The sequence below is a fragment of the Jaculus jaculus genome, chromosome 2, assembly GCF_020740685.1.
Source record: "Jaculus jaculus isolate mJacJac1 chromosome 2, mJacJac1.mat.Y.cur, whole genome shotgun sequence".
Classification (NCBI taxonomy): Eukaryota; Metazoa; Chordata; class Mammalia; order Rodentia; family Dipodidae; genus Jaculus; species Jaculus jaculus.
The window spans coordinates 193,547,921-193,573,537 of NC_059103.1; the positions used below are offsets into that span (position 1 = coordinate 193,547,921).

Sequence of the window (25,617 nt, forward strand, 5' to 3'; positions counted from 1 at the left end):
CAGAGTGAATTCCAGGTCAGCCTGAGCTAGAGACAGACCCTACCCCCAACACCCCCCAAAAAACCATATATATGTATGTATGTATGTATGTATGTATGTATATATATATGACCTATAATCCCACCAAGCAGAGGTAAAACCTTGGTGAATGGCCTTCCAATGCCCTATGCAAATTGTCTTAATGTATGGGAATGGCTATAACAGACTACCCTAGACTGGGTAGCTTCTCAGCAATAGAAATTTGTTTCTCACAGATTTGGAGCCAGGAAATCCTGGATCAAGGCGTCTGCAGGTTCCATGTGCAGTGTGGGCCTCTCTCACTGCGTGTTCATCAATGGCTCTCACTGCACCCTCCTACAGCAGAGCTCCCTGGGGTCTGTTACACACGTGCTAATCTCCTTGAAAACACTCCACCCTACTGAGCTAACTCCCTCCAGAGGCCCCAACTTCCTAATGTCATCACCATAGGGCTGGGGACAAACATATTCAGCCTATAACTCAAATGCATGTCTGTAAACATGCAATTTAGTAAGTGACACCTTGATTTCATTTTTGACAGAACATTTGCATCCGGAGCGTGGAAGGAGAGGTGTACTGTGCCAAATCAGGCAGGAAGTTCGCAGGCCAAATCCAAGAGAAGTTCATCATCTCAGACTGGAGATTTGTCTTGTCTGGATCATACAGGTGAGTGCTGGTTCAGCTCCTACCAAGGTTTCATGGGAGCCAAGGGCTGGGTGAAGTACCAGTGGGCCCAGCAACCTCTGGGGTGTCTGCCCTCTGTCCAGAGCTGGAGCTCATCACATTCCTGATGGGACTTTGGATTAAACAGGCTTTTCTGCTGCCTCATTTTCCCCTGGTATTGCAACAGGGCATAGAATCCTTTTATCCTTCTCAGATCTCCTAGGAATGATGATAAAGTGGTGGATTTGCTTTACCATGTGTCTATATACTGTTTCTTTTTTCTTTTCTTCTTCTTCTTCTTTTTTTTTTTTTTTTGGTTTGTTTGTTTGTTTTTTTTTGAGGTAGAGTTTCACTCTAGCCCAGGCTGACCTGGAATTCACCCTGTATTCACAGTTTGGCCTTGAACTCACAGCAATCCTCCTACCTCGGCCTCCTGAGTGCTGGGTCTGTTTCATTTTTAAAATTTCATTTATTTATTTATTTATTTCAGTTTTGAATTTGTTTTGTTTTGTTTTGTTTCTCGATGTAGGGTCTTGCTCTAGCCCAGGCTGACCTGGAATTCAATAAAGTAGTCTGAGGGTGGCCTTGAACTCATCACAAGCCTCCTACTCCTGCCTCCCAAGTGCTGGGATTAAAGGCATGCACCACCACACCTGGCTTTATTTTATTTATTTATTTTTATTTTTATTTTTTTGAGGTAGGGTCTCACTTTAGTTCAGGCTGACCTGGATCTCACTCCGCAACCTCAGGCTGGCCTCGATTGATCCTCCTACCTCTGCCTCCCCGAGTGCTGAGATTAAAGGTGTGCACCACCATGCCCAGCTTAGTTTTATTTATTGAGGGGGGCACACCAGGGCCTCTTGCTGCTATAAAGGCACTCCAGATGCATGTGCCTCTTTGTACATCCAGCTTTACATGGGTACTGGGGAACTGAACCTATGCCAGCAGGCTTTGCAAAACAAGCACCTTTAACCCCTGAGCCATCTCCCCAGCCTGCTTTTAAATTTTTATTATTTTGTTTCCTACATGTACTTGTGTGGTATACATGAATATGCGCATGCATGTGTGTATGTGTGAGTGCACAGGTGTGGCAGCCGGCGCAATGTAGTGTCTTTCTCAGCTTCTCTTCACCTTTGCTTTTTAAATTTATTTTATTTTAGAGAGACAGAGATAGAGAATTGGCATGCCAGGGTCTCAGCCACTGAAATTGAACTCCAGACACTTGCACCACCTAGTGGACATGTGCGACCTTGCGCTTGCCTCACCTTTATGCATCTGGCTCACGTGGGATCTGGAAAGTCAAACATGGGTTCTTAGGCTTCGCAGGCAAGCGCCTTAACCGCTAAGCCATCTCTCCAGCCTGGCCTTATTTTTTGAGACTGTGTTGCACTGAACAGAGACCACTGATCCGTCTAGACTATCTAGTCGGCACGTCCTAGAGCTCCTCCTGTCTGCCTCACCAGCACTGGGATCACAGGTGCAGCCACCACACCTGACTTGTACTGGGTGTTGGGGAACTGAACTCAGGTCCTCATGTTTACATGGCAAGCACTTTGCCCACTGAGCATCTCCCCAGTCTGATTTTTTATTCCTTTAATACAAGAAGTTTAATAAGGTTTTTTATCTCTCCTGAGCATGAAGCCAGCTCTTGGTGTGCTTTTTTTTTTTTTTTTTTTTTTTTTTTTGGTTTTTCAAGGTAGGGTCTTGCTTTAGCCCAGGCTGATCTGGAATTCACTGTGTAGTCTCAGGATGGCCTTGAACTCACAGCGATCCTCCTACCTCTGCCTCCCAAGTGCTGGGATTAAAGGCCGGCTTTGGTGTGCATTTTTGCAACTGCCACTTGCCATGGATGACCGTTCCTTTTCTCTTTCAGGAGAGGTGGAGGGAGAGGATGCAGTCTGAGTGGCCAAAAAGGAAAAAAAAAGATTAATTCATAAAAGACAATTTTCCTATTTAAATATGCAGTTCACTTCTTAGCATACTTACAGTGTTGCTTAACCACCATGACAGTCAGTTTTAAAGTCCTGTCCCATAGCTATTAGCAGTCACTCCTTTTCCCCTCCCAGTTCAGTTAGTAACTGGTTCACTAGTCAACCATTAATCTACTTCCTGTCTCAACAGGTTTGCCTGTTCTGGGCATCTCATATGGATAGAACCATGTATGTGGTCCTTCTGTGGCTGGTTTCTTTCCCTTAGCAGGATGTCTCCAATGTCTGCTGTACAGACGCATCACATTTTATGTAATCCACTCAGCTGCCAGTGGGTAGTTACAGTGTTTCCACTTTTCAGCCTTTGTGACTGAGACTGGTAAAAACACTCAAGTACAACAACATATCTGGTGTATTTCACTGGTGTATTTCACTCCCTTGAGTATATGCATAGTGGTAGACTGAGTGGCTGTAGTAATTCTGTTTCCCCTTTTGATGAACTGATGGAATTTTATTCCAAACTGGCTGTATCATTTTTGTCCTGGCCTGCAGTGTCTGGAGGCTCGAGTTTCTCTGTTCTTAGGCAACACCTGTTATTGGCTGGCCCTTTTGTTCTAGCCATCCCAGGATGTGGAGTGATACTCCTTGTGGATTTGATTTGCATTCCTCTGAGACCTAAAGATGTTAAGCTTTCTTGTGTGCTGGCCTTTTTTTAATCTATTTATTTATCTATTATTATTATTATTATTCTGTTTTTGTTTTTCAAGGTAGGGTCTCTCTCTAGCCCAGGCTGACCTGGAATTCAGGGTGGCCTCGAACTCGCAATGATCCTCCTACTTCTGTCTCATAAGTGTTGGGATTAAAGGTGTGCATCACCATGCCTGGCCTTGCTGGCCTTTTGTAGAGCTCTTTGGAGAAATGTCTACTTGGTTTCTTTGCTGATACACAAGACTCCTGCATCAAATGTCTGACTATCCGATATGCCATTATACAGCCAGGTGGAGGCAACAGTAAAATCTCCACCCAGGAGAGATGGCTTAATGGCTCACGGACTTACTTGCAAGCCTGACAGCCCAGGGTCAAATCCCCAGACCCACGGAAAGCTCGATACACAAAGTGGTGCATGCATCTGGAGTTTATTTGAGTGGTTCAGAGACCTTGCCCCTGCCATTCTCTCTCTCCCTGCTTGCAAATAATAAATGAAAAAAATCAAGTCTCTATGAGGGCTGGAGAGATGGTTTAGCAGTTAAGGCATTGGCCTGCTAAGCCTGAGGACCCAGGTTTGACTTCCCAGTACCCACATAAGCCAGATGCACAAGGTGGCACATGTGTCTGGAGTTCGTTTGCGGTGGCTGGAGGCCCTGGTGTGCCCATTCTTTACCACTTTCTCTTCCAAATAAATAAATATTTTTTAAACTCTCTAGCCAAGGACCAGTGAGAATAAAGGGAAAAATGAAACAGGGCAAGGCATGGGGAGGGGAGGGCTCTTTCTTTAGCTTTTTAATGCCTTTTAGCTTAAATCTTATTTTTGTGATATTAATGTCCACCTCCAGTTTTCTGTTAGTTCACATTTGTACAGCAGCTCAATCCACTTGAACAGTTGTATCAAAATACCATAAGCTGAGGGGCTTACAAACAGATAAGTTTCCATCTCAGGCTTCTGAGTCTGGGAAGTCCAAGATCAAAGATAATCATCCACACCTGGCAGGGACCCACTTCCTGTTTCACTGACCACTGTCATTTCACTGTGACTACACAGTGACAAAGTCTGTGTGTACCACTGTGTGGCAAAAGGGGTCAGGCAGTTCTCTGCAACCTCTTTTGTAGGGCCACCCTATTGGTTACTTTCACGGTGACGTGATGCTTCATAGAAGGAGCTTGAGGGAGGAAGGAGGTGTCTTGGTGCATGGTGTAAGGGCATGCAGTCCCTCTTGGCAGGGAGGGCAAGCAGCTGGGGCCCCGTCTCTGGCGCCAGGGGCTTACAGTGCAAGGAAAGTGAGAGCTTGGGCAAGAAGCACAGGCCAGCTGTCCCTCTCCACGCCTGCTCCCCTCACTGCAGCAACCCCCCCCCCCAGAGTCCACCTCCTAAAGGCTTCACAAGCTTCCAGAACAGTGCCATCATGTGGGGCAAAGTGTCCCAGCACATGAGACTATGAGGGACATTTCAGATCCAAATCCAAGCAGATACTAATCTCACTAATGAAAACTCCATCCTATTGACCAATAGCTCCCCACGGGCCTTACCTCCAATGTCATCTCATTGGGAAATAAGGATCTTAGCATATGACTTTGTGGGGGACAAAGACACTGAGTCATAGCACGCAACACCTTCTTTTTTCCAGATAACTTATGTTAGTCCTATAATAGGTGACATTTAGGGTTAGTATTTTTACTTAAAACAGTGGTTTTGAGCTTCATACCACCTTATAGCATGTATCAACATTTCATCCTTTTTCTGGCTAAATAATATTCTATTTATTTATGTACCACAGTTGATTCAACCATTTATCCATTCCTAGGCATTTTGGTTGTTTCCAGCTTTTGGCAATTGTTAGGGTCTGGAAGACCTACTCTCAAGCTCAATCTCTTCTGAAACTGGGTTTTTCCTCAGTAGAGGGAAAGGAGAAGGTTGGGCCAATGGCTGGAAAAGCTGAAAGATGCTAGAGCTTGAGAAAAACATCACAGAACAGGCGCCCTGTGGGCTCTATCCCTGCAATGGCCCCTAAGCCTGATCCACTTTGAAAGGATCTGAATTTCAACAGAGCAAAATTATGATGTGTTAAAAATTTTTTTTTCTTGTTGCCAATTTCTTGTTTATTGGTCCTGCCATGAAGCTAATGACTGAACTGTTTTTTCGGGGCCATTTCTTACCTTCCAGAGCCCACCAGCTGGGACCCACATAACCACAGAGTAAGTGAATAACAGAGATCCAAGAATTAAATTTCCCCAGGAGATTCTATGAGGAGGGAGGGAGTGGGGGAGAGAGAGAGATTTACAGAGAACAGGCCAAAACTCTGACATAGAAAAGGGGGAACAGGGCTCCCAGAAGTTATGAGAACTTGCCATGAAGCAAATCTGCCTAAGCAAGCTTCCTGGCCTGGTTTCAGCTCTCCTACAAGATCACAATAGTGCCACACACACACAACTTTTTATTTTGGGGGGACTTTTTGATGTAGGGTCTCGCTCTAGTCCAGGCTGACCTGGAATTCACTATGGAATCTCAGGCTGGCCTCGAACTCATGGAGGTCTTCCTGCCTCTGCTTCCTGAATGCTGGGATTAAAGATGTACACCACCATGCCCAGCTATAAGAACTTTTTTCTCCTTGTTTTGGTCAACACTGTACATGAATTTACTTACCTTTACCAATTCTTGTCTACTAGTTTACTTTTGGCATGCCCGCAGCTACTGACCTCACATTCTGAAATCTGATAACAGTTTCTGGCAAGCCATTTGGAAGCATGAACTTCTGACTGTCCACCCCATGGCTGGAATATTAGGGATTCTCAGAAGCTGGTGGAGCCCAGAAATCCTCCCTCTTTGTCAGTGCCTATACGTATATCTCATCACTAAATTGGAAATGGGAATAGGATTTTGGGTTTTGACTTGCTTTTTTTTGAAGAGAACTCCGGGTTTGTGGTTTGGAAAGTCCCTGGTAAGCTCTCAAAGTCAGGGCTTGTTTTCTTTTGTTCTGTTCTGTGCATTCCTGGCACTATTTGTGAGGTTTGAGAAAACCAGGTACATTTGGAATTCCTGTCACTTAGGGGGTGGCATTGTGGAAATAAAGATTCCATGTCTGGGGTTTACCTAGTGACTTGGTCAACTATTCTTGGGTTGAAGGGGTTCTTAATTTTTCCATTTTTACTCTACAAACTTTGTATTAGTTAGTAGCTGGGAAGGGACTTGAAAAAACAGTGTTTTTTTGTTTGTTTGGTTTGGTTTTTCAAGGGACAGTCTTGCTCTAGCCCAGGCTGACCTGGAATTCACTATGTAATCTCAGGGTAGCCTTGAACTCACAGCAATCCTCCTACCTCTGCCTCCTGAGTGCTAGGATTAAAGGTGTGTGTGCACCACCACACCTGGCTGAAACAGTGGGTTTTTAAAAATATTTTATTTATTTATTAGAGAGAGAGAGAACCAGGTAGAAAGACAGAGAGAATGGGTGCTCCAGAGCCTCTAACCATCGCAAACGACACTCACCGTCTTGTGCATGCAGCTTACATGGGTGCTGGGGAATCAAACCTAGGTCCTTAGGCTTCTCAGGCAAATGCCTTAACTGCTAAGCCATCATCTCTCCAGCCTGAAACAATGGTTTTGAGGTCACTTAAGAATGGACATGCGGGCTGGAGAGAAGGTTAAGCAGTTAAGCACTCGCCTGTGAAGCCTAAGGACTCCGGTTCGAGGCTCGGTTCCCCAGGTCCCACGTTAGCCAGATGCACAAGGGGGCGCACGCGTCTGGAGTTCGTTTGCAGAGGCTGGAAGCCCTGGCGCGCCCATTCTCTCTCTCCCTCTATCTGTCTTTCTCTCTGTGTCTGTCACTCTCAAATAAATAAATAAATAAATAAATAAATATTTTAAAAAAAAGAATGGACATGCACCTGTTGCATGCTAATGTAATATGATCATTTTTATGTGCCATGCTGTATGCTAATCTAATACATTTGTGTGATTGATGCAGTGAGGACAAAAAAAACATCTGACAATGGCTGCAGCAACGGTCCTATCTGCAAATAGAAAAGACAAATGCTCTCTCTGGCCTATTTTGGGTGACTCTAGATGACAAGAGGGGTGTGTGTGTGGCTGTTGTGCATGCATGTAGAGGTCAGATGTCAACATTAGGGGTCTTCCTCAGTTGCTCTCCACTTTATTTTTTTACTATTTTTATTTATTTATTCACAAGCAGAGAGAGAATAGAGAGAAGGAAGACAGAGAGAGAATGGGCACACCAGGGCCTCCAGCCACTGCAAATGAACTCCAGAAACATGTGCTGCTTTGTGCAGCTGGCTTTCCGTGTGGGCACTGGGGAACTGAACCTGGGTCGTTAGGCTCTGCAGGCTGAGCCATCACTCCAGCCCTCCCCCTTATTCTTTGAGACAGGGTCTCTCACTGAGCCCAGAGCTTATCGATTCAGTTACGCTAGCTAGCCAGTAAGCTCTAGGCCATCCTCCTGCCTCCACCTCCTGGCACTGGGATTACAGGAGCACACTGTCGCACCCAGCTTACTCAGGTTGTCATCCTGGGCAGCAAGCACTTCACCCACTGGGCTATCTCCCCAGCCCCATGCCTTGAGTTTCAGTGGAGGTGTTGGGGTGTCGGACCCATGACAGGTAGTGACCACGTAAGAACTCACATCAGAACAGTGTCTAGTGTCTGGATAGGAAGGAGCTCCAATAGCTTGTTACACTTAAGGTTTGGTCACTCTTCACTTTGAGCTGCACCCCATTAGTGTTAAGGATTTCCAAGACATATAAAAGAGAGTGTTCAGCCCACCATAATGACAGTACTCTGGGAAGGCGTCCCTGTTAAGCAGTGAGCCTTACTGACCCCAAACCTCCCCACCATTCACGCTTGCTTCATCCAAGATGAGCCTGTAACCCAATGAGGCCTAAACCAGCCCTGAACAAAACTCCCTCAACATTCCTAAAAAGAATGGGCCGCCTGCAGCTGCTGGATTTCTCCATTTCCTTAGGCCTGTGCTCACTGAAGTTGCGGTTCTTCTCATGCCTAAGTTAAAAGGCTTTTGCAGCTGGAGCGATGGGTTAAGTGGCTAAGGTGCATGCCAGCGAAGCCAATGGACCCAGGATCGGTTACCTGGTACCCACGTAAAGCCAGATGCACAAGGTGGTGCATGTGTCTGCAGTTCATTTGCAATGGCTAGAGGCCCTGGCACGGCCATTCTGTGTGTGTGTGTGTGTGTGTCTGTCTCTCATAAGTAAATAAATAAAAATTTAAAATAATGCTCATAAAAGGCTTTTGCATGTGTATATGTAAACATTATTGCAGTTATAATGTTAAGTGTAAGGGATATTGCCTCTGTCTATTTTCTATTTCCTCTTCTCTGCTTCTTATAAAAACCAGTTATTCCGGGTCCTGTTACGCTGTTAGTTATCCTGAGAAAGGAGAAGGCCTGGGAACCCAGTCAGCATTCTTTTGGAAATATGCTAAGGTGATGGACAGAGAGATAAAATGCAGAGAAACAAGTTCCTGCCAATGAAACTGATGGAGTTGCAGAAGGGGGAGAGAGATTTTACACCAAATGAGGATTTCAGAGAGGTCTGAACTGGGCTTGCGCTAGGAGGTGGTTTCCTCTTGAAAATTTCCTGTCACCACCCTAAAGGAAACAGAATCTCTGTTTACTTTAACTTCTCAAAGTGTGCATTATTTCACTCGCTAATCCCAAGTTAGTGTTGTTGCTTTCACTTCTGAACAAAGTAAGACAATCTTCTACATTATGTTTTCCCAAGAACAAGAAGTTGGGCCTGTAAGCTCATATCTGTCCACACCTCCCTTGGCCTACTTTCTCACCAGAACAAAACAACAACAAAAAAAAAAAAAAAAAAAAAAAAAAACAATTAGGGCTGGAGAGATGGCTTAGCGGTTAAACGCTTGCCTGTGAAGCCTAAGGACCCTGGTTCGAGGCTCGGTTCCCCAGGTCCCACGTTAGCCAGATGCACAAGGGGGCGCACGCGTCTGGAGTTCGTTTGCAGAGGCTGGAAGCCCTGGCACGCCCATTCTCTCTCTCTCCCTCTATCTGTCTTTCTCTTTGTGTCTGTCACTCTCAAATAAATAAATTAAAATTAAAAAAAAATTAAAAAAAACAATTAATTATGGGCTGGAGAGATGGCTTAGCGGTTAAGGCGCATGCCCGTGAAGCCTAAGGACCCAGGTTCGATTCTCCAGGTCCCACGTAAGCCAGATGCACATGGTGGTGTATGCGTCTGGAGTTCATTTGCAGTGGCTAGAGGCCCTGGCACACTCTTTCTCTCTCTCTCTCCCTATTTCTAACCAATAAAAATAAATCTTTTTAAAAAATAATAATTAATCAGAATTGGTGAAACTGAAAAAAACAACACACACGCAAATGCTTGTTTATGACATTGGTATTAACTTGTATGGGGGCTCATGCCTACAATCATAGCACTCAGGAGGGTGAGGCCGATCTCTGTGAGGCCGGGCGTGGTGGCGCACTCGGGAGGCAGAGGTGGGAGGATCGCCGTGAGTTCGAGGCCACCCTGAGACTACACAGTGAATTCCAGGTCAGTCTGGGCTAGAGCGAGACCCTACCTTGAAACCCCCCGCCCACCCACCCCACCCCCAAAACATGAAAAAAAATACATATACATTCAAGTTCATTGTGTTACTTACACAACAGGCAGCGTTTGACCAAGCAGGCCGGCCCACATACCTAGGTCTGCTGCACAAAGTGGCCTGACCAGGAATAGTGTGAGGATTTATGACATCAGCTCATCTTTCCACCCTGACCCACGACCACCCACAGATTTTCTCTGCCCGGATAGAAACATAGTAAAAGGCAAGCCAGATAAAGTCACTTTGAAAAAAATATTTCTATTTATTTATTTGAAAGACAGGAAGAGGAAGACAGAGATAGTGGGAAAGGGCACACCAGGGCCTCCTGCCATTGCCAACACATTGCAGACACATGTGCCACTTTGTGCGTCTGGCATTATGTGGGTACTGATGAAGCAAAACCAGCCTGTCAGGCTTTGCAAGCAAGTGCCTTTAACCACTGAACCATCTCTGCGGCCCCACTTTCATCTTTATTTTATTGATTTACTTTTTAAAATTAATTTATTTTTTATGAACAACTTCCATGATTATAAGCAATATCCCATGGTAATGCCCTCCCTCCCCCTATTTTATTTATTTTCTTAAAATGTGTCTGAATTTTATCTTTGTTAATCTTTTACTTATTTTTTATTATTTATTTGAGAGAGAGAGAGAGATACAGAAACAGGCAGGTAGAGAGGGAATGGCTGCGCCAGGGCCTCCAGCCACTGCACACGAACTCCAGAGGCGTGCGCCCCCTTGTGCATCTGGCTAACGTGGGTCCTGGGAAGTCGAACCTGGGTTCTTTGGCTTTGCAGACAAGGGCCTTAACCACTAAGCCATCTCTCCAACCTCCTCCCCTTCCATCTTTAAAAAGACCTCTTAAAGAGAATGTAGTCGAGCCAGAACCTGGGCAGAGATGCGCATCAAGCTCTCCAAGGACTCTTGGAATCAAGACATCACAACAGGAAGGGGGGCGAGAGCAAGCCCAGGACAGCACAAGCGGCCTGTGGACGGTGTTCAGCGTGGCCAGGGGTCAGGGGTGTTCCGACCAAGGCCAGACTGAGCATTTGTTAAGCGAGAGCTCCTGAGCTGAGCGGTCTGGGATACAATAGGATTTATCGCCACCGGCCAAATGAAGCAGAAGGCCATCAAGCTCCCTACCGACTCCATCAGCCCAATCAGACAGCATTGGCCACTTGACAGCTGCGCCTAGAGCTAAGAGGGCTTTGCTAACCACACACTGGGAGAGGGACGTGCAAGGTCTTGCTGTGACTCGGCACTGGCTGTAGAGAGCGCAGGTGACGCAGAGCCGGGCGAGAGAGGAGAGGGGAGCAGGCTTGTTGCTCTGGATTGGTCGGGGTGGCAAGCTTGATGAAGGGGTACCACATGCAGGTCATATGGGATTCCAGATCGGGTTTTTTTTGAATTTTGGTTTGGCTTTTGGTATTGGGGATTAAACCTATGGTGGTGCATAGAAAGCACGTGTTTTACCGCTAAGCTGTAACCCCAGCTCTGTTTTCACCTTTTATTTTGAGACTAAGTTGTTCAGGCTGGCCTTGAACTTTGGGTCTTCCCTGCCTTAGCTTTCCAAGTAGCAGGGAGTATAAACCAACCCAACTAGGTCCGGGGCCAGGTAAGATTTTTTACTTACATTTAGAAATTTGGAAAGAACGATCTTTTTTGTTTGTTTTTTATTTTTATTCATTTATTTGAGAGACAGAGAGAAAGAGGCAGATAGAGAGAGAGAATGGGCGTGCCAGAGCCTCCAGCCCCTGCAAACGAACTCCAGACATGTGCGCCCCCTTGTGCATCTGGCTAACGTGGGTCCTGGGGAACTGAGCCTCAAACCAGGGTCCTTAGGCTTCACAGGTAAGTGCTTAACCACTAAGCCATCTCTCCAGCCCAAGAAAGATCTTTTTGATAACTGAAAAAATCCCCTCCATCCTCAGGCCCTTCTAATTAAATTAAGGATCACTCAGATGTTTTCTTCTTATCACTTTTTCTATCTTTTCAACTAGCACAAAAATTAAAAACACACTAACAATACCAAATGTTGCATTTGTCGGATCTTTAATTATGCACTGTTGATAGAATTGCAAATTGGGAGAGTGGAAATGTTTAAGGTTTTATCTTGAAGGTAAGTATTCGTCATTTTAAACCTAGCAATTTGGAACTGGAGAGATGGCTCAGTGCAAGCATGAGGGCCTGAGTTCAAAAAAGCAATAAGATGGGGCTGGAGAGATGGCTTAGCGGTTAAGGCACTTGCCTGCAAAGCCAAAGGACCCAGGTTTGACTCCCCAGAACCCACATTGGCCAGATGCACAAGGGGACGCACACATCTGGGCGTTTGTTCACAGTGGCTAGAGGCCCAGGCACACCCATTCTCTCTCTCCCTCTCTCTCTCTCTATACCTGCCTATTTCTGTCTCTCTCTGTGTGTCTCAAACTAATAAATAAAAATAAAATAATTAAAAAAAAAAAAAAGCAGTAAGAGCCGGGCATGGTGGCGCATGCCTTTAATCCCAGCACTTGGGAGGCAGAGGTAGGAGGATTGCTGTGAGTTCAAGGCCACCCTGAGACTCCATAGTGAATTCCAGGTCAGCCTAGGCTAGAATGAGACCCTACCTCGAAAACCCAAAAATAAATAAATAAATAAGTAAATAAAAATAAATAAAGCAGTAAGATGGAGAGTGACTAAGGACGTTCCCCAACATCAGCCTCTCTGCCTTCCTCCTGCTCACCTGCACCCAGGTGCTGAGAGGACCAAGAAGCTAGATGCACGTCATGCTCGAGGCTAGCTTTTTCATTTCAAGGAGTACTAATGACATTATTGGAAATAAAAATTAAATAGCTAAGTGAGTTGAATAGGCCTGTGAGGAGAGTGGGATCACGAGTCAAAGATTATGAACCAGAGAATGCTGGGCCTTGGGGCTCAAACACAATAGAAATAAAATTCAGGTCTTCCCCTGGTTTTGGAGAGCAAAGTCTAAGAGCTGAAGCATGTGGTATTCAGAGAGCACGGAGGCTCGTGGGCAATGAAGGAGAGAGACATGAAGTGGACTAAGAAGTTGCCAGGGCATCTTCGGACTTGTTGTGTTGAGCAAGGTACACACCTGTGTGGCCTCACCTTGCCTGATTCCAAACAACACAAGACGATTGGTTTCTCAGTCTAGCCAAGTCTCTGTGTTCACGTCCCTCCCCGCCCTGGCTGGCCCCAGCTCAGCCGGCACCTCATCTTTCCAGGCTGTGGGCACTCCAGCGTGGGAGGAGAGGTTTAAACAAAGCCTCCTAGGTGTTCCCAGGATTACCCTGACCTGCATGGGCCCGCCCTGCTTCACAGAGTGGGCAACCCTACCTGGAGGCTGGGCCAGGACCAGGTACCAAGACAGGCAGGCAGGGGCTGGAAACTGAGGAGTTTGTCCCAGGAGGTCACTTTCTGCCCAAATCTGGCCCTACCCTTCCTGGTGACTCTGGTTCTTTCTGGGACCTCCTTCTCCAGTTGCTCCCCACCTGAGCAGAGACTCAGGAAGCTCTAGCCTGGTCCCCTTGGCTTTTCAGGAAATTCACAGGGGGTTTTTCATTAGAAGTATAAAATAATTTAGTGAAATATGATAATCATAAGAAGTCAAACATAAATGCCAAAAAGTATATAAATACCATGTTGTTTTTATCGAAAACCTCTAGGGGCTGGGGATGTGGCTGGGTGAATAGGCTGCTTGCCTGGCAGGCGCGAAGTTAAATCCTGTGTTCCACCCCTGGGACCCCTGGGACCAGGCATGATGGTGGGGGTCTGTAATGCCAGCACTGGGGAGATGGAAACAGAAATTCAAGGGCATCCTCAGCTACTGGGGAGTTCAGACCACCCTGGGTCACATGAGACTCTGTCTCAAGATAAATATTAAAGGCGGTAAATAGGGAGAGAGGGCCAAGGCCTATCCAGAGTGTTTTCCAGAGGGTGCCCGGTTCATTCTCTCACTTATACCACATGTCACATGTCACAGCTGTCCATAGTCCGGTCCTTGTGGGCTCGCCCTGCATTTCATTTTCTGTCACCCAAGAGTGCATGCTTGAAGAGGGGCTTAAGTCCTCATGCAGAAGCTATTATTTGTTTGTTTATTTTCAAGGTCTTGCTGTGTAGCCCAGGCTGGCCTGGCATTTGCAGCAATCCTCAGCCTCCTGAGTGCTGGGACCTGCGCTACTGTACCCCGCTGGAAGGCCACTTTAGGGTTCCCTGAAACATGTGGGCCTTTCAAGTTAGCGGCCACCTTTTGCAGCTGTCTTGTGGGGGCAGGAGGTAGATGTCCCAAGTCACAGGTGGGATCACTAAGGGTACCCCAGGGCAGGTGACTTGTCGGCTCATCCAGGGAGCTTCTAAGAGGCCCATGGGGTGGGGGGGATCTGAGCGCCAGGAGCTCACGCTACTGTCTCAGTGATTCAGCTGCAGGTGGCTCCTGGTCCCTGCGCCTCAGGCTCCAATCACTAAGAGCAGGGGGCCTAAGAACCAAGAAAGAGCTAGGGGTTCTAACAAGATGAAATACGGTAGCCTGTGCAGGCAGATCCGGGGTGGCCCACTCCCAGACCCACACTGCCTTTATCTCTCCTCTTTGCCTCCAGCTTCTCCTGGCTCTGCGGACACGTGCACCGGAATATTCTCTCCAAGTTCACGGGCCAGGCGGTGGAGCTGTTTGATGAAGAGTTCTGCCACCTCTATGCCTCTTCCAAGCCTGTGATGGGTCTGAAGTCGCCCAGGATGTTCGCCCCGCTCCAACCCAGGAAGGGTCCTGGCGCCCCCAATGGGCACCTCAGTGGCAGCAGCTGCTCCACCAGCGAGCGCGCGTCCTCCAACCCCTTCAGCAGCCTGTCCACCTGCAGCGACCCCCAGAACCGGAGTGTGTCCACATCCTCCGGGCCAGGAAGTCCCCTGGCCCAGAACCCACCTTTGCCCTCCAGGCTTCAACCTTACCACAGCCCCTGGAGAGCCCTGGTCCCACAGGCCTCGATTGTCCCCAGACCACACGAAGGCCCGCTTGCTCCCTACTGCAGCCTGGCGGCCTACAGGCCCACACGCCTGCAGCTCCAGCAGCTTGGCCTGGTGCCCAGGGTGCCCCCCATCCGGAGGCCTTTTCTACAGGCCTCACCCCATTTCTGAAGAGAACCTTCCCACCATACACTGCCCTCCTCAGGACCAGGGACAAGCATTCCTGAATGTTCTGCCTTAAAAACTGTGCCCTTAAGGACCAAGAGCATTGAATCTGATTTCCTTTGGACTAAAAAGCACAGGATGAAATGGCTGTGTACATTTGAATGTTCTCAGCAGTCTCTGGGTTTTTCTCTCTGGTTTGGCCTGTACAGAGCCCTTTCTAGAAGCTTCCAGGGAAGAAATGGGGGAACCGCAAGAACAAAATCTGGTAACAGAGCCTGCCTTCCAAAGGTCATCCAGAGCTTTGAGATTCATGTCCCCAAGGCTCCATGATGTAAGAAGAGGCAGGTCCAGCCCAAGTGTTACAAACAGGTAAACTGAGGGGCCAAGATGTAGCTAAGGGATAGGTACTTCCTTTAACCTGGGTCAGGAATGGTACCCTCCCTAAAGATACAGAAAGGATTCAGGAGAGGGTCTGGACCATTCTGGATGTTTATGACAGGAAACATCTTCCCACCAGGAAAAGATAAAACTGGGGGTTCCCTGGGCCCAGTGGATTAGAGTTGAGGCCCAGGTGCCTGTTTGTGAACCATGTGGGGCCATCTGTGGCAGGCAGGATGGGACAGGCTGGGGAGGTGGAGGGGTCACTCTTCAAGGCCTTTTCAGCCTCTGGTTCTGAGCCCGAGCTGGCCTGGGGGGAGGGTTGGCCACAGGGGTCTAGCTGTCAGGGTGGGGAATGGCCATCAACAGGTCTCAGGGCAGCCTCAGGCAGTCTGGAAAGAGTCCCCTGGCCTAGGGAAGCCAATGGCCTCCAGCTCCAGGAGGTGGGAGGGAGAGGGAATGGAAAAGTCCTCATAGGCCAGTCTCAGAGAACTAGACAGTTGGCCCTGAGGGCTGGACGGCTGTGAGAAGGGCAGGACAGTGGGATTGGCCCAGGGGCTGGTCCACCCCGTTGTTTCCGTGCCCTCTCCTGTCTCCCACAACTTATTGTGCCCCATTCTGACGCAGAAGCCTGGCCTTTGCTGAGGAGGCTTGGGGCACAGAGCTCTTCCTCCGCTCCCTGTTCTTGAGAGGACGTGTTGAGCCCCAGAGCACTCTGCGGGGGATGTTTCCCTTCTCTGTTCTTTTTGGTTTTTCAAGGCACGGTCTCACTCTAGCCCAAGGCTGACCTGGGATTCACTATGTAGTCTCAGGGTGGCCTCGAACTCATGGCGATCCTGCTACCTCTGCCTCCTGACTGCTGGGATTAACGGCATGCGCCACTGTGTCCGGCTCATTCCTTTGTTCTCATTTGTCCAAAACTCCTGGCAAAGGACAGGGACACCCTGGCTTGTGTTTCTTTGATTCTTTTAATTATTTTTCCCTTATCCTCAGTTTACTTTTTCACATCTTTGTTTCTGATCATTAAAAAAAAAAAGACAAAACACCTTTGGTTCCTGATGGTTTCTCAGCCCCAGCCCGGAGGCTGCTGTTGTCCTGCAGAAGCTCAGAGGAGGGTAGAATTACTGGGCCTTACTGTGTTCTAAATTGGATTTCACAGTGTGCTGAGAAAGTTGAAGGTAGGGAAAGCTCTCAAACCCAACTTTCCTGACCTGTGGTGCCTACATGGGCTCAGGCCTGGGGACAGGAGACCCAGCCTGCTCCTGACCACGCCCAGCCAGCACTGTCCCCTCACTGTCTTTTGCTATTCAAGAATAGACTGTTTCGGGGGTAGGCGGATGGCTCAGCAGTTAAAGGTGCTTGTTCCACAAGCCTGCCAACCAGAGTTCAGATCCCTGTACTCATGTCAAAAAGCCAGACATAAAAAAGCCTGGTGTGGCACATGCCTTTAATCCCAGCACTCAGGAAGCAGAAGTAGGAGGTTTGCCGTGAGTTCAAAGCCACCCTGAGACTACATAGTGAATTCCAGGTCAGCCTGGGCTAGAATGAGACCCTACCTCAGAAAAACAAACAAAAAAAAAGAAAAGAAAAGAAAGAAAGCCAGACACAAAAATGGCACATATGTCTGTAGTCCCAATGTAGTTAACCCAGTAGGAGATGGACTCAGGAGAACCCCGAAGCTCACAGGAGCAGCCAGTCTGCCCTTCCCAACAGCACACACCCCATCTGACAGGGGATTAAAGTTCAATATCAGTACTTTGAGCACTGTCCACGAGCCACACATCAGTTTTGAGGATGCAAAGTCCATGGGAGGGACTGGCCCATGAAGGCCATCAGAAAGTACGGGAGAGGGCTGGAGAGATGGCTTAGCAGTTAAGGCGCTTGCCTGCAGAGCTTAAGGACCCAGCTTCGATTCCTTAGGACCCACGTAAGCCAGATGTACAAAGTGGTACTCGCATCTGAAATTTGTTTGCAGTGGCTGACGTCCCTGGCACACCCATTCTCTCTATCTGCCTTTCTCTCTCTCAAATAAATAATTGTTTAAAACAAAGAAAGCAGGAGAGAGTGAAAGTTGGCAGGATTGCTGTGCCCTGGGGAGGGAGCCGTGGAAAAGGTGCTATTGTAGTTCATTTCTCATTGCTGGCACGAAGCACAACCAAAAGCAGCTGGTGGGAGGAAAGACTTTTATTTTGACTTACAGACACAAGAGGAAGCGCCATGATGGCAAGGGGAATCATGGCCTGAGCAGAGGCTAGCCATCACCTCTGTCACGGCAGATGGCAGGCGCAGCAGGAGAGTGAGCACTGGATTCTAGCAAGCGGGGAAACTGGCTATGACCCCCACAAGCCCTCCCCCAACACCACACCTTCTCCAGCAAGGCTCCCCCTGCCCAGATTTCTACCAGCCAGGGTTCAGGCATTCAGAACCTGAGTTTATGGGGGACATCTGATTCAAAGCACCACAGGTGCATTATCCATGGCCAAATATGTCCCTTAACCCAGAACTTGGGGTTCACAGAGCATACCTATGGGACTGTGGGCTAGCAGAGACTTGGATGCATTGGCTACTCCCCAGAGCCTCTCTCCTAGCCAGTGTCTGTCTGCTCACTGGCCCTCCTCCAACACTGACCTTCTGCACCTAACAGCCCGGAGGCCAAGGGCATCTCTGCGGGCCCCAGGAGGACAGCTAGTCCAAGTGCATGGGCCAGACTCCTCAGTGGAGTACTGTGCGCAGCTCTGTGCACCCCAGAGCAGACAAACACTCGGATACCTCAGGACTCCTGGGGGGACAGGAAGGGCTGCCTGCACCTTCGCCTGGCTTCCTTGTGAGCCCTGTCATGAAGGCGCCAGAGAAGCGCCTTGAAATGCTTCGCTTTCCACACTTGATACAGGAAGCTGTTGGACAGAGAGAAACTGTCACTCACTTTCTCAGCTTCCTCCTGAACAGCGTCTATGTGTCAGAAAAACTGCCATTACAAATGTAAATACCGCAGGCGTACATGGCGAGCAGAGATCCAGCCTCCTCTGCCATCCTTCAGAGTATTCTGAGACAAATAGAGCTTCTTTTTTTAAATTTAATTTCATTTTAGCTTTTTAAGTTTTTTAAAATTATTTATTTGAAAGAGGCAGAAAGAAAGGGAGAGAACGGGCACGCAAGGGCCTCTAGCTGTTGCAAACAAACTCCAGATGCATGCTCCACCTTGTGCATCTGGCTTACGTGGGTCCTGGGAAATCGAACCTGCATCCTTTGGGTCCTTTGCTTTGTAGGCAAGTGCCTTAACTGCTAAAACATCTCTTCAGCCCCACATGGGGCTTTTTTTGGGGGGTGGGGCTTCAAGGCAGGGTGTCACTATAGAGCCCAGGCTGATCAAGGACTCACTATGTAGTCTTAGGGTGGCCTTGAACTCTAGGTGATCCTTCTACCTCTGCCTCCTAAGTGCTGGGACTAAAGGTGTGCGCCCCCACACCCGGTTTAGGACAAGGCTTCTAGAGCACAAGTCTATCCTTCTTCTTCAGGGGTGGTGAAGAAAGGTGTGCAAATGATGAGGCACCCCCAACAGTGCCTCTGCAAACTCAGAGATGCCTTCGAGACTGGGGGCCCTGACTTGGGAACAGATTTCTAGAATCTTCTGCTGAAATGGGTGCCAGGGAAGAAGCCCAAAATGTGGAGCCCCAACTTCCTACCTCACCCATGAAGCACCAGCCAGGCTTCTCTAGATCTCTGTAGAGTGTAGAGGGAAGAGCAAGGCAGAGCTTGGAGGTCAGGGAGCTGAGGAAGGGGAAGGAAGGAGCAAACCTTCTCAAAGGACAGTGCACTCCTAGAGCTGCTGCTCATAAACACCACCGGCGGCGGAGGAGCTTAAACCCGGGGTTCTGGAGGCTGAAAGCCAATATCGAGGTGCGGGCAGGGAGCTGCTCTGCAGCCTCTCTCCTGGGCTTGTGGATGGCTCCTCTCCTGCTGCTTCTTCACGTGCCAAGGTTCACGGTGGTCCACACTCAGTGAGCCCACCATTGCTAATGTCTACACCAGCCACGGGCTTGTTTGCTAGAGACGTGAGCCACCGTTTGCCCACAGTGAAGCTCACGAAATGTCATATTGCATCAGTAGCAAGTGGACACCTTTGGACTAGTGGCCCAGCTAAGCAGGGAGTGGCTGCTGAGATGCAGGCTCCTGGGCTCAGGCTGCCTCTTTGAGGGCCCGAGGTGGCAGCGAGGTGGCAGCAGGAGAGTTGTGGTCATCAGGAAGGACAACCAGAGACGCGGTTCAGGGCTTGTGATCTGCGAAGAGGCGACCCTGCATGGAATCATGTCATTACAGCCACCTTTCGAAACGAGGACATGACAAATGTAGGGATCAGGAACCCCTGTCTGCTAGTGACCTTTGGACCTTTGGGCTGAGATGGTTACTAGAGTCTCCACTCTTGTCTTCTTGAGAGAAAGACTTGAGTCAAGAAACCGTTTATGGATTCCTTACAACGCACTCCTCCAGACACAAAATGGCCTGGATATCCATGACCTTCAGCAGCTGACACTTCCTACACAAGACTATCAGAAGAGCAGGAAAAAATCATGACATCAAAATAAAAGAGAGACTGATTGAGAGGGGGAAGGCGGGCGATGGAGAGTGGAGTTGCAAAGGGGAAAGTAGGGGAGAAGGAAGGAATTACCATGGGTTATTATGGGTTAATTATGGAAGTTGTCAATTAAAAAAATAAATTTAAGAAAAAGAAGCAGTTTAAGGACTGGAAAGGCTCCGCAGGTAAGAGTACTTGCTTTGCAAGCATGAGGACCTAAATTTAATCCCCAACACTCAGGTGAAAATCTGGACATGACCATGCATGCCTGTAGCCCCAGCACTTAAAGGGTGGGGGCAAGACAGGAGAATGGTAGGGTTCACTGGTCAGCCAGTCTAATTAAAAAGCAGTGAGTGGGCTGGGCATGGTGGTGCACACCTTTAATCCCAGCACTTGGGATCCAGAGGTAGGGGGAGCGCTGTGAGTTCGAGGCCAGTGTGGAACAGCAGAGTGAGATCCAGGTTAGCCTGAGCTAGAGTGAGACCCTACCTCAAAAAAAAAGAAGGGGGTTGGAGAGATGGCTTAGCGGTTAAGCGCTTGCCTGTGAAGCCTAAGGACCCCGGTTCGAGGCTTGGTTCCCCAGGTCCCACGTTAGCCAGATGCACAAGGGGGCGCACGTGTCTGGAGTTCGTTTGCAGAGGCTGGAAGCCCTGGCGCGCCCATTCTCTCTCTCCCTCTATCTGTCTTTCTCTCTGTGTCTGTCACCCTCAAATAAATAAATTAATTAATTTAAAAGAGGGGCTGGAGGGATGGCTCAGCAATTAAGGCGTTATCCTGCAAAGCCAAAAGACCCAGGTTCAATTCCCCGGGACCCATGTAAGCCAGATGCAAAAGGTGGCACATGCATCTGGAGTTAGTTTGCAGTGGCTAGAGGCCCTGGCCTGCCCATTCTCTCTCTCTAATAAATGAATAAAAATAAATAGAATTTTTTTAAAAAGCAGTGAGCTCCAGGTTCCATGAGAAGACCCTATTTCAAGGAAATAGTGAGAGAGTAATAGAGGACAGCCTACCCTACAACTCCTCTGGTCCCCACAGGTATGTCCATCTGTACATGTGTGCATATGCCACATGCACACTCCACATCACACATTACACACACACAAACACACACAACATGCACACACGCATGAGAATAAAAAGGGACAATTTAAGCCACATATTATTTAGCAGCGCTAAGCAAAGTAAAACACTCCAAAGAGAGATCCAAGAGATTGCGATGGGCTGCCTAAAAGACAGGGAGGCCCAGTAGAGTCTGTCGTACAATCCCAGTAGTCAATTTTACAGAAGCTTTATGAATATTTATGAGGTGATAGCATATTCATAGAGTAAGATAACCCTTTTTCTCTCCCAAATCATGGTGGACCACATCTCCTTTAAAAATATTTTCTTAAATTTTTTTTGCAAACAGATGGATGGATGGATAGATGATAGATACAGATGATAGATAGATAGACAGACAGACAGACAGATAGATATGGGCATGCCAGGGCCTCTAGCCATTGCAAAGGAATTCCAGATGCATAACACCACTTTGTGCATCTGGTTTTACATGGGTACTGGAGGATTGAACCTGGGCCATTAGGCTTTGTAGGCAAGTGCTTTAACCACTTGATAAGCCATCTCTCCAGCCCACACCTCCCTTTTAAGATATTTTTTTCTTCAGGGGCTGGGGCGATGGCTCATAAATTAAAGGTGCTTGCTTGTGAAGCCTGCCGGCTATGTGTAATTCTCCAGTACCCACATAATGCCAGATGCCCAAAGTAACGCATGTGGCTGGAGTATGTTTGCAGTGACAAGAAGCCCTGGTGTGCATATTCTCTCTCCCTCCAATAAATAAAATGTATTAAATATTAAAAATATTTTCTAGGGCTGAAGGGATGACTTAGTGGTTAAGGCATTTCCCTGCAAAGCCAAAGGACACAGGTTCAATTCCCCAGAACCCACATTAGCCAGATGCACAAGAGGACACACACAATTGGAGTTAGTTTGCAGTGGCTGGAGGCCCTGGTGTGCCCATTTTCTCTCTCTCTCTCTCTCTCTCTCTCCCTTTCTCTGTCTAATAAATAAATAAAATAAAATATTTTTTAAAATATTTTCTAAAAAAAAGATATTTTTTTCATGATGCTCTAGAAAAGCCCACAAAAGGGGGATGTCCAAATGACAAGGCAAGTGATATAATGATGTCCGGATCCTTTGGGGCTGCAGACCCTTCTTAGTGCTCATGTGTGGGAAAGTGCCCTGGAGAGTTGGTGTCTAATGTAGCAGGAACAACCTCACTGCAGCACCAAGGCGGGTTAACCACAAGGGGCGCTCTGACCAGCAAGAGACCCAGCTTTCCTTGTTTGCCTCACATCTAACCCAGCCGCCCCAGCGTCAAGATCTGTAGAAAGGATTGGAGAGCTGGCTCAGCAGCTAAGGTGTTTGCCTGCAAAGCCTAAAGACTTATGTTCAATTCCCCAGCACCCACTAAAGCCAGATGCACAAGGTGGCACATGTGTCTGAAGTTTGTTTGCAGTGGCTGGAGGCCCCAGAGTACACATTCTCTCTCTCTCTCTGTACTTAATAAAACATTTTTTTAAAAGATCTGTAGGAAGCAGAAACAGGCTTGGGTGTGGGTTGCAAGGGGGAATATTGACAGCGTATGTGGGAAAAGCTCAAGATACCAAGGAGTGTGGGCAGCAGCCTGAGCCATTACCTAGAGTGAGCTGGGCTGCCGTGGGGTAGGACCTCACAGACCTCATGACAACTTTGAGAATGACCTGCGTAAGCCCTGGTTCCAGCATGAAGACTTGGAGGTGGGCAAATGTAAAAGAAAACACTGTCACCAGCTCAAACACCCAGCAGACTCCCCTTGGGAGAAAGGGCTTTTGGGAGAACAAGAGATGGTAAATCCTTGGGCTGAGGGATGGCTTCACCGTGAAGGCATTCACCTGCAAAGCCAAAGGACCCCAGGTTCGATTCCTTGGACCCACATTAGCCAGATGCACAAGGGGGTCACAAGCATCATTTGCAGGGGCTGGAGGCCCTGGCATTCTCTCTCTCTCCCTCCCTCTTTCTCTGTCAAATTATATATGTGTGTGTGTGTGTATATGTATATATACATATATATACACATACATACACACATACATACATATACATATATATATACACACATACATATATATATGTATATATATATGTGTATGTATGTGTGTATATATATATATATATATATATATATCTTCAAGTAGAGTCTCACTATAGCCCAGGCTGACCTGGAATTCACTATGTAGTCTCAGGGTGGCCTTAAACTCACAGTGATCCTCCTACCTCTGCCTCCCACATGCTGGATTAAAGGCATGCACCACCACACCCGGTTTGATAAAATATTTTTTTTAAAGGAGAGGGTACATCCTCACTGTCGGCTTCAGGACTTGGAATCATCTAGGAAGGAACCCTCTGGACTTGTCTGCGAAGGTGTTTCCAGTGAATTTCACTGAGCCAGGAATATTCACCGTGAATGTGGTCTGCGCCATCCTATGGCTGGGGCCACCTGAATAAAACGGAGGAGGCGAGCTGGCCACAAGCATTCGTTTCCCTCTGCTTCCCGACTGCACACACAATGCAGCCAGGCGTCTCACGTTCCTGCCGCCAGGCCTTCCTTGCCACGGTTCGCGGTCCCCTCAAACCGCGAGCCAGAATAAGCCCTTTCTTCCTTCATTTGCCTCGTGTCAGGTATTTGGTCACAGCAATGAGAATAGCACCACGGGTCACAATGCGCCCCCCCCCACCACCACCGAAGTACCGATTGTCACACCCGTGACAGCCACATGCTCATTTCCCAGTGATTCATTCACAGGCGAGAGCGTGGGGGGCGTGAACACACAGGCCTGAAGACCTTTCTTCAGCATAGCCAATGCCCAACTCATCAGCTGCCTCAGCTGTGCTAGGACTGAGCATGATGACATTTTTAAAAATATATTTTGGGCTGGAGAGATGGCTTAGTGGTTAAGCACTTGCCTGTGAAGCCTAAGGAACCTGGTTCGAGACTCGATTCCACAGGACCCATGTTAGCCAGATGCACAAGGGGGCACACGCATCTGGAATTCGTTTGCAGTAGCTGGAAGCCCTGGTGTGCCCATTCCCTCTCCATCTGTCTCTTTCTCTCTCCCTCTCTCTCTCTGTCACTCTCAAATAAATAAATAAAAATGAACAAAAAATGTTTTTTATTAACAACTTCCATGATTACAAAAAATATCCCATGGTAATTCCCTCCCTCTTCCCACTTTCCCCTTTGAATCTCCATTCTCCATCATATCCCCTCCCCCTCTCAATCATTCTCTTTTATTTTGATGTCATCATCTTTTCCTCCTATTATGATGGTCTTGTGTAGGTAGTGTCAGGAACTGTGAGGTCATGGATATCCAGGCCATTTTGTGTCTGGACGAGCACGCTGTAAGGAGTCCTACCCTTCCTTTGGCTCTTACATTCTTTCCACCACCTCTTCCGCAATGGACCCTGAGCCTTGGAAGGTGTGATAGAGATATTGTAGTGCTGAGCACTCCGGTCACTTCTTTCCAGCACCCTGGTGCCTTCTGAGTCGTCCCAAGGTCACTGCCACAGGATGACTTTAAAAATATATGTATTTAAGCCACCTGATATTCGATAAAAATGCCAAAAATACTCATTGGAAAAGAGACAGCCTATTCAGCAAATGGTGTTTTGAAAACTGGATATATATCTGCAGAAGGATGAAAATAGATTCTTCTCTCTCGCCATGCACAAGAGTTAAGTCCAAATGGATTAAAGACCTTAACATCAGACCTGAAACTCTGAAACTGCTAGAGGAAAAAGTAGGGGAAACCCTTCAACATATTGGTCTTGGCAAAGACTTTCTGAATACAACCCCAATTGCTCAGGCAATAAAACCACAGATTAATCACTGGGACCTCATGAAATTACAAAGATTTTGCACTGCAAAGAACACAGTGAAAAAAGCAAAGAGGCAACCTACAGAATGGGAAAAAAATCTTTGCCAGCTATATATCTGATAGAGGATTAATATCTAGGATATACAAAGAACTCAAAAAGTTAAATATTAAGGAATCAAACAAGCCAATCAAAAAATGGGCTATGACCATCATGAAAACAAATGATTATAAATGTTGGCGGGGATGTGGAAAAAAAGGAACCCTTCTGCACTGCTGGTGGGAATGCAATCTGGTCCAGCCATTGTGGAAAACAGTGTGGAGGTTCCTAAAGCAGCTAGAGATTGATCTACCATATGACCCAGCTATAGCGCTCCTAGGCATATATCCAAAGGACTCATCTCATTTCCTTAGAAGTACATGCTCAACCATGTTTATTGCTGCTCAATTTATAATAGCTGGGAAATGGAACCAGCCTAGATGTCCCTCAACAGATGAGTGGATAATGAAGATGTGGTACATTTATACAATGGAGTTCTATTCAGCGGTAAAGAAAAATGAAGTTATGAAATTTGCAGAAAAATGGATGGACCTGGAAAGTATTATACTAAGTCAGGTAACCCAGGCCCAGAAAGCCAAGCGCCACCTGTTCTCTCTCATATGTGGATCCTAGCTACAGATGACTGGGCTTTTGTGTGAGAATGAAAATACTTAGTA

At 47.5% G+C, this 25,617-nt stretch overlaps 1 protein-coding gene across 1 annotated transcript in view; it reads left to right on the top strand.

The window, feature by feature from the left end:
- Fam83a (family with sequence similarity 83 member A) overlaps nt 1–15,071 on the top strand; it is a 40,671-nt gene extending 25,600 nt beyond the window's left edge. Inside the window, exons 3-4 of the mRNA XM_004661359.2 lie at nt 560–684; nt 14,511–15,071. Coding sequence (XP_004661416.2) covers nt 560–684; nt 14,511–15,045 — 660 coding nt within the window. The 3' untranslated portion in view covers nt 15,046–15,071. The remainder of the gene's footprint in view (nt 1–559; nt 685–14,510) is intronic.
- The last annotated feature ends 10,546 nt before the right edge of the window (nt 15,072–25,617 follow it).